This window comes from Ochotona princeps, chromosome 17 (genome assembly GCF_030435755.1).
Source record: "Ochotona princeps isolate mOchPri1 chromosome 17, mOchPri1.hap1, whole genome shotgun sequence".
Taxonomy (NCBI): domain Eukaryota; kingdom Metazoa; phylum Chordata; class Mammalia; order Lagomorpha; family Ochotonidae; genus Ochotona; species Ochotona princeps.
The window spans coordinates 14945735-14954048 of record NC_080848.1 but is presented as its reverse complement, the minus strand read 5'-3'; the positions used below and the strand labels follow the sequence as shown (position 1 = coordinate 14954048).

Below are 8314 nucleotides of genomic sequence, written 5' to 3'. Positions count from 1 at the left end.
CACACTGCCTCAGCAGACTCTTCACACCATCTAGGGGTTTTTCAAGTCTTTCCCGGATCAGGACTTGGCACCACCCTGATTTTCCCTAGAGGCTCCCATTACCCCAGAGGCGGGAGATTCTGGTGGCCCTCCCCCTGACCCTTGGCCTGGCCCTTCCCTCACGTACACACAGGTGACTCCCTGTCCCTGTCCGGACCCGCCCAGGCCAGGCTCAGCCCCGCCCAGTGAGCCTGTTAAGAACCCCCAAATGCAGGGCTTTCGGTGCAGACGGCTCCTGTGCAGCAGGGTGGGATGGGGGACGAACCGCTTAGGTTGTAGTCATGGTGACCGCGCGAGTGGCCGCTGCCCTCGGCACGGTCTTCGCAGGCTGTAGATGGCGTGCCCCCCGGGACACTCGGGGGTCCCGGAGACTAAGCTGCAGCACGCGGCGGCGGGCGGCGGGAGGCACCAGCCCGGGGCGCCGGCTCAGCACCGCCAGGGTACCAGCTCAGCGCCCCCAGCAGAAAGCTGAGAGCTTGGAGGACGGGGCCCCATCGCCCACTGTGCAGGAGCCGCCACCTCGCTCGATCCCTGTGCCGTCTGAAACTCCACAGTCCCCGGCCGGCCGCTCGTTGATCCAGCGGGACCTCCAGGCCTTTCTGAGCCAGTGCGAGGCCAGCCCGGGGGAGGCACGCCACTGGCTCGTGAGGTTCCAGACCCAGCACCACTTCTCGGATAAGCCATTCGCTGTCATAGAGGTGAGTGGAGGGCGGCGGACGTGTCACCGCAAGGGGCGAGGGTTAATGCTGCGTACCATCAGGCCTGGAAGGCGTGCCTGGGAGCCAGGAACACTGGGGATGGGCAAGGCCGCGCGTTCCTGCTGGCGCCTCCAGCTCAGCCGGCAGGAGAAACCTGGGGACCCCAACCTGGCTGGAGTAAGTCACCCCCCTACACACACACACATGCAAACTATGGACACAGTTTGGGGTTCCGACCAAGAGCTGCGAAGCTGGACGCTAGCCACCTGCGTCAGTCCTCCCGGAAAGGCGTCCCAGAGTCCAAGGTCGCAGGGAGGTACAGCGAGAGGAATGCTGCAGTGAGATAAGGGAGTGGCAAAGAATGCAACAGGTGGCCAGATGCAGGGGGGCGCTGACATCTCGTTGGCAAGGTGGAGTGCAGGAGAGGGTTCCCGGGCCAGGCTAGCGCCCGCTGAATACCCAATCTTTCCCAGGTGGATGAGGAGGTGCTCAAGTGCTCGAAGGCCGTGTCCAGCCTAGCCTTTGCCCTGGCCTTCCTGCAGCGCATGGACATGAAGCCGCTAGTGGTCCTGGGGCTGCCGGCCCCCACGGCACCTTCCGGGTATCTGTCCTTCTGGGACGCCAAGGCGCAGCTTGCCCAGAACTGCAAGGTGCTCATGGACGCCCTGCGACACAACGCGGCCACAGCAGTGCCGTTTTTCGGTGGCGGCTCCGTGCTAGGCGCTGCCGAGCCTGCTCCCCATGCCAGGTTAGTGCTGCCGCCGCCATGTCCACAGCGGCCGGCGCCCTAGGAGCCATCGTGACCCACCCTGCCCCGGGCCCGCAGGCCTCTCCAGCACTTTGTCTGGCCCACAGCTACGGGGGCGTCGTCTCTGTGGAGACTGACCTGCTGCAGTGGTGCCTGGAGTCCGGCAGCATTCCCATCTTGTGCCCCATCGGGGAGACTGCTGCGCGCCGCTCCGTGCTTCTCGACTCGCTGGAAGTGACCGCGTCACTGGCCAAGGCCCTGCAGCCCGCCAAAATCATCTTCCTCAACAACACAGGTGGCCTGCGCGATGCCAGCCAGAAGGTGCGCCCCTCCTCCTGAGGCCCGGCCCGCTCCCCCTGCGCGCCTGCCGCCACAGCGGCAGTGACTGGCCAGCAGGCTGGTCCACAAGGCTGCGATGAGTATACGAAACCCAGATCTAAGTCCTCCCTGGCAGAGGGCTCCCGGAGCAGCGAGGGCCAATAGTTCAAAGACCACTCCCCAGGAGCCGTGGCTCCCTCCCTGGGGCTCTGTCAAAGGCTCACGGCCTCGCCCCGGACGCAGGTCCTTAGTAATGTGAACCTGCCCGCCGACCTGGACCTGGTGACCAACAGCGAGTGGCTGAGCGGCAAAGAACGGCAGCAGATGCGGCTCATCGTGGACGTGCTCAGCCGCCTGCCGCACCACGCCTCTGCCGTCATCACCGCTGCCAGCACCTTGCTGACAGAGCTTTTTAGCAACAAAGGTGAGGGCTCTGGACCTGGATTGGGGGTCCCGTGCCGGCGGCTTATCCACATGCCTGTAAGGAAGCTGCAGGCAGGGGCCCCAGCGGGTGGGGAAGACCAGCAGACAGTCCTGAACCCCTACTGACCCAGAGGGGGCGAGGCAAGGCGGGGTGGTGCCGGACAGTGTGGACCGCTACGCGGGGGAGGGGGACGAAGCCACAGGATTAGAGAGCCAGGTGGGACTGCAGGTGTCGCGCGAGGTGGAGAGATCACTGGCCAGGGAAAAGCATCCGAGTGAAAAATGCAGAAAATCTGCAGTCCACCTAAGTCATTTCAACACGGAGGTCTCGAAAGTGGGTGACTGTCCTTCTGGCCCCACTGGCGCACACCGCCTGGGTGGGGCTGGGCTCTTGGACTACACCTCGCTGCCCGCCTGCCTCACCTCCAGGATCTGGGACCCTGTTCAAGAATGCGGAACGGATGCTGCGAGTGTGCAGCCTGGACAGCCTGGACCAGGGCCGTCTGGTGAACCTGATCAACGCCAGCTTCGGCAAGACGCTCCGCGAGGACTACCTGGCCTCGCTCCGCCCCAGGCTGCACTCCATTTACGTGTCTGAGGGGTGAGCCCATAGGCGCCCAGGGCAGGGTCAGACCAGAGCTCAGGGGGAGGTCCCAGCCTGCCTCTCCCGCTCACCAGGTACAACGCTGCCGCCATCCTGACCATGGAGCCGGTCCTGGGCGGCACCCCGTACCTGGACAAATTTGTGGTGAGCTCCAGCCGCCAGGGTCAAGGCTCTGGCCAGATGCTGTGGGAGCGCCTGCGGCGGGACCAGCAGACCCTTTTCTGGCGCTCCCGGGTCACCAACCCCATCAACCCCTGGTAGGTCCTAGTGCTCCCAGCTCTGCACAGTCATCCAGTGTGACCCCAGCAAGAGTCATCCTTTCCTCCCCTGTGACCCCCGAAAGAGGCCCTGCCAGTGACACCCCTGGAGGCAGCCCACCCAACGGACATGAATTTTCCCCAGAGCAGAGACAGCTGCTTTCCTTGAAGGCAGAACTCGCCTCTCCCAAGCTCCCAATTCCAGGCCCACTGCACCTCGGTCCTTCAGCAACTGCCCCTTCAACCCCTGCTGCCCAGTGTAGATGACAAGTCATGGCCTCCCTCCAGCCTTCCTGGGTGTGTGATCCTGGCAAGAGAGCTTGCTTCCCTGTGGAATCAGAACGGTAAACACGCAGGTTCAGGCTGTATGTTAGGATGAACCCAGACACCAGCTCCCGCCTGGCATGGAGCAGGTGCCAGCCCACCCTCCCCACAAAATGTTTTCTGAAAAGGAGTTAGTAAGGAGCCAGCCCTGGCCTTGCCAGCAGGTGCTGCCCCTTTGTCTTGTCCCACCCAGGTACTTCACACACAGTGATGGCAGCTTCTCCAACAAGCAGTGGATCTTCTTCTGGTTTGGCCTGGCTGACATCCGGGACTCCTACGAGCTGGTCAACCACGCCAAGGGGCTGCCAGACTCCTTCTGCAAGCCAGCCTCAGACCCAGGCAGCTGACCTTCCCAGCCCTGTAGGCCCTGGCACAGCCAGGGAGGACCAGAAGCCACACCTGCTGCAGGTGGCACCGGCAGCCACAGGCTGGATGGGGCTTGTCGGCTGAGCGATCTGCAGGGAAAGCAGCAGCCTCGCCCTGCTAGAAACAGGTGAAGTCAGACCAGCATGGGGAGGAGGAAGCTGGTCTGAAAGTCCACTGTGCTCCAAAAGCTACAATCCTATGAGTTCCTGGCCTGTCCTTGTAGCCTGCAGCTCAGGGTATGCACCTGCCTTCGGGAGCCCTCCTTACTCTAGGGTGGACCAGGTTCTGCCACTGCATTCCCTGATGTCTGTGACTTCCACCCCCAATCCCTGCCTGCCTGCCACCCTGCTGCTTGTTTTCATTCCTTTGGATCCTGCAACTTTCAGGAGACCTTGATTAAAACACAAACTCTTGTCTGAGAGTCAGCTTGCACTTGGCAGGGAAATTAGCAGGGGCCCCAGTTGGGCCTAGATCCCGAGAACTGAGAAACCCAAGGGACTCAGGGAGTTGAAGTCCAGGTGCTGATTAATGAGACCAAAGGCCTCCAGACGGACACCACCATTGCAGCCCTCCCCTGAGTTAAGTAGCACAGGACAGGGAAACCTATCTTTCACAGACCAGGCTGATAGCAGCTCCTTGTCCAGGCTGGGCAGGGCCAGCAAAGCCCAGAAAGGCACAGACACAGCCCCAAGCTGTTACTCAGCATTTGCTGACAGTGTGCCAGGTGCCTGACTGCAGTACAGGGGCAAGAGGAAGATAGCTGATGCAAGGGGCTGTGTCGGAAACAGGGCCGGAGTGGCCCCTGTCCTTGCATAGGACCTGGGCGCACATCTGTACGTGGGCCTCACACACATGCTTGGCTTTGTCATAAACACATACTATCAGTTCTCTTCTAGTTGCCCTCACCAATGATTTCTTCAAAAGAGCTGGCAGTGGGCCTGGTATGGTAACCTAGTGGCTAAAGTCCTTGCCTTACATGTGCCGGGATCCCATATGGGTGTTGGTTCTAATCCCAGTGGCCCCACTTCCCATCCAGCTCCCTGCTTGTGGCTTGGGAAAGCAATCAGTGGTCCCAAGTTTTGGGATCCTGCACCTACATGGGGTACCCTGAGGAGGCTCCTGGCTTCAGATCAGCTCCAGCTGTTGCAGCCACCTGAGGAGTGAATCAGTGCATGGAAGATCTTCCTCTCTGTCTCTCCTTCTTTCTGTATATCTGACTTTCCAATAAAAGTAAGTAAATCTTTTTAAGAAAAAAGAGCTGGCAGCAAATGGACAGAGGAGACAAGCTACAAGGGGGTTTGAGGAGAGAACTCCAGGGCGCATTCTACAGTTGGGGCCATGGGACTCACAATGGGGGAGAAAAACCCCTGGTGGACCACAGCAGGCCTGACCCACACTGGTTTTCAGGAAGCCAAAGATCAGGTGCAGCCAACAGCAAAGCCCAGTGTCGATAAACGTTTATTCTGGAGGACTGTGTGGTCTGGTGTTTCGGAAGGTACTCTGCCCCCTCCAGGTCAATCTTGGAATTGCAAACAGCAGAAGGTGGCAGTGCTGGCGGCTGCCCGCCCCACCCCTGCAGACCCTAGGGCAGACTGGCTGCTACACTCTGACCATGGTTGAGAAAGGGCGGGTGCCGTTTCTGCCCTGGCATACCCTGAGACCTATGTGACTCCCGTGGGACCAGACCCTCCACTCTCCTGGCCTGACACACCTGTGTCAGCACACACACACACATTCATTCTCTCTCTCTCTCTCTCTTTCTCTCAACTCTAAAAAGCACAGCAGGGCCAGGGGGCATCTGTCAGCTTCCCACAAACATTTTTCACATTTGCTCCTTTCGGATCTCTAGCTTCCATCCCGTTTCCCCGCTTTCAGCAGCTGCACCCCTACCCCAGCCTGACTCCCCTCCCAGGGGCTGTCAGCTCTCTTAACAGGAACAAACCCTGTGAGCCATTAAAACGTCTTGGCTGCCACTCTCACTAGGGCCAAGCCCAGGAACTGGGAGAAGAGACGTGCCTCACAGTGCAAAAAGTAAAGGCAGGGGAGCCAGGGAGCAGGGATCGAACAGACCAAAAAGCATAAACAAGCAACTGGGCTGGCTGGCAGAGAGGGAGGGTGGCCCTCAGCGGCTGCCTGTACCACCAGTCTCTCCCTCCGCCCCTGCCTGCTGCGGAACTCAGCCATCAGTGGCCAGGATAACGGCTGTCCCAAAGATGCCCACGCTCTCCCCCAGGAGCTTCATCTGGTTCCAGAACTCAACACGTCGTGTATTGTGCCAGTAGGTCACATTGCCATCGATGAGCAGCATGACTGGGGGCAGCAGGACAGCGAGGATCTGGGCAGCCAGGGTCACGTAGTAGCCTGACAGGAAGGCCAGGGCCAGGACGCCATACAGCACGAAGAGCAGCTGGACAGTCAGCTCGCCTCCCGGAAGGTGGTTTAGGTAGGCCAGGCGGTCCTCCTTGCTGTGCTGCAGCGAGTAGGCCTGCAGACAGACATACCATCCACTGAGACCCCCATGCTCCTGCACAGTGATGACAGAGCCCCAGGAAGCTGGGGCAGTGAGGAAGCACACTTCCACAGTCAGACTGCGGCTTCCACAGTCAGACTGCGGCTCCCCATGGAAGCCCACACAGAATGCGAGGGGGACATGGCACCCCAAAACCGCCCATGTCTCTACCCACCAGGGCCTCCCTAGCATGAGGGCAGAACTGAACTTTTCGGGGGGGGGGGGGGAAATACAAAAAAAAAAAAGAACTGAACTTCTCCCACACATGTGGGCCATTATTTTGGAAGCAGAACCTCTCCCCAGGTCTGCCAGCCAGAGCAGTTTTCAGGAGCCAGGCCAGCAGCCTGGGCCCACAGTTCACTTCCATCCAGACATCTCCCACCCGCAGCCCCCTGACCTACCACACAGATGAGGTAGATGCCCAAGAACACCTGGCCGGTTGATTGCAGGGAGCGGCTGCGGGGTTTCTGCCGGTACAGCTCCCCGGCGCCACTGGCCAGCACGAGAAAGCCACCGATGATGGCAACTGTGCGAGAGTACATACGGACCTGGGTTGGGGCAAGGGGACCCCGGTCAGCAAACCCTCGTACTGTCTCCAAGCACAATGGGCGGGTACCCAAGAGTTACATAATTTAAAAAAAAAAAAAAAAAACAGATGTCAAAACTGAGACCCAAAGGGGTTAGGAAACATGTCCATGGGCCTCACAGAAAGGAATTGGGGGGGGGGGGCTCAGATGGAACACCCTGTCCTCCTCCATACCTCCCGGGCACCTTGAGAGAGCACAGAAGCCACTCAATTAAAACACAGTCTTGCAGCTGCTTGCCTACCTGCGTGGTCCCCTACCTGAGGGCAGTGCCTCTATGCAACCTCACCCCTGAGCCTAAAGTGCCTGGCACAACTTTCTAGCTTTTACAGACTCAAATGGTATGTATAGATTATTTCCTAAAATCGGGTGGCTGGATCAGGTATTCCCCAAGTCCCTTTTGTCCTGTAAGTCTGGGATTATTACTAAAGCGATTGTTTAAAGGATGCCGGGGACCCGGTGCCCTTGTCTCTGGTCCTCCCAATACGCCAACTGTGCTATGACTTTGGGGAAGTTTGTTTCCACGTCGCCCCTCTAATCCCTCTCCACAAGTCTGTGGGTGCTGCCTCACGGGCAGCACACCTCGTCAGCACCGAGCCTCACCCACCAGCTACCCCAAGAGGGACCTCTGCTGCCACCACCGGAGGCGCTCACCTTCAGCCAGTCCCCGTAGTGGACGTAGCCGCCCATGTAGGCGGCGTAGGTGCTAACAGCCAGCTGGAGTGCTGCCCCCAGGGCGAACCACCGACGTTTCACTCCGAAGGACATGAAGCTGGCACACAGCACGGCGGCCCCCATGTCGAAGTACAGGTAGGGCACCGGGATATCTGGCTTCCTGCGAGTGGCAGTGGAAAAGCAACGAGGGCAGGATGACCGGGGGTCCAGACCCTGGCGACCCCCTGAGTGCCGGCACGCTCCACCACTACCCCCAACTGGGGTCTCCGCTCACGGCGAGGAATGCGACGCCAGACACCGGCCCGAAGCTCAGACCAGAGTCCCTCCCGTCAAGTCCGAGGGCCACGTCCAACTTTTGGACACCAACTGCTTCCCCACATCACCCCAGTTGCCGAGACTGGCCGCTCCGCCCCCCACCGTGTCAGGCGCTGAGTGAGCCCGCTCACCGGCGCGCCTCGGCCCTCTCGGCGTACAGCATGAGCTGACTGAAGCAGCCCCAAAAGGGGCAGCGTGTGAGCAGCACCGAACCCAACTGCATGATCAGCTGCAGCATCCATCGTCTTGAACCTATCTTCGACGCCATCTTGAGAAAGGGCAGTGCGCTGCAGCCTCATTCCTCTCAGTAGGCCGGGGCGGTGCTAAGAACGCAACTTCCGGACCTCCCGGCTTTCTTCTCCCTCCGTATGGGAGCAGTGTTCCCGGCACTCTAGTACCGGGGATTAGAAGAATGTCCTTGCTGCTTTCTTTCTGGCCTTGGGACGTCCAGGCC

At 60.1% G+C, this 8314-nt stretch overlaps 2 protein-coding genes across 3 annotated transcripts; one reads left to right on the top strand and one right to left on the bottom strand.

Annotated features, from left to right (window-relative positions):
• The first annotated feature begins 201 nt into the window (after nucleotides 1-201).
• On the top strand, nucleotides 202-3758 carry NAGS (N-acetylglutamate synthase). Its single transcript, XM_004597389.2, has 7 exons — nucleotides 202-737; nucleotides 1211-1485; nucleotides 1593-1806; nucleotides 2047-2227; nucleotides 2656-2827; nucleotides 2905-3087; nucleotides 3605-3758. The coding sequence occupies exons 1-7, from the start codon at nucleotides 321-323 to the stop codon at nucleotides 3756-3758; spliced, it is 1596 nt and encodes a 531-aa protein (XP_004597446.2). The 5' UTR covers nucleotides 202-320.
• Nucleotides 3759-5511: 1753 nt separating this feature from the next.
• On the bottom strand, nucleotides 5512-8177 carry TMEM101 (transmembrane protein 101). Of its 2 annotated transcripts, XM_058675479.1 has the most exons (4): nucleotides 7992-8173; nucleotides 7525-7705; nucleotides 6688-6834; nucleotides 5513-6262 (listed from the first exon to the last, which is right to left on the bottom strand). In XM_058675479.1, the coding sequence occupies exons 1-4, from the start codon at nucleotides 8126-8128 to the stop codon at nucleotides 5954-5956; spliced, it is 774 nt and encodes a 257-aa protein (XP_058531462.1). In that variant the 5' UTR covers nucleotides 8129-8173; the 3' UTR covers nucleotides 5513-5953. The 2 variants fall into 2 exon arrangements, with proteins under 2 accessions (XP_058531463.1, XP_058531462.1); XM_058675480.1 differs by lacking the exon at nucleotides 6688-6834 and having other exon boundaries at nucleotides 5512-6262; nucleotides 7992-8177.
• Between the last annotated feature and the right edge of the window lie 137 nt (nucleotides 8178-8314).

Coding starts and splice junctions, on each gene's coding strand:
- NAGS (XM_004597389.2), top strand. CDS start 321: ATGGTGACCGCGCGAGTGGCCGCTGCCCTCGGCACGGTCTTCGCAGGC. Junction 2,228..2,655: donor AGAGCTTTTTAGCAACAAAG/GTGAGGGCTCTG, acceptor CCTCACCTCCAG/GATCTGGGACCCTGTTCAAG. Junction 3,088..3,604: donor ACCAACCCCATCAACCCCTG/GTAGGTCCTAGT, acceptor TGTCCCACCCAG/GTACTTCACACACAGTGATG.
- TMEM101 (XM_058675479.1), bottom strand. CDS start 8,128: ATGGCGTCGAAGATAGGTTCAAGACGATGGATGCTGCAGCTGATCATG. Junction 7,706..7,991: donor GAGAGGGCCGAGGCGCGCCG/GTGAGCGGGCTC, acceptor TGCCACTCGCAG/GAAGCCAGATATCCCGGTGC. Junction 6,835..7,524: donor ACTACGGGGACTGGCTGAAG/GTGAGCGCCTCC, acceptor GCCCCAACCCAG/GTCCGTATGTACTCTCGCAC.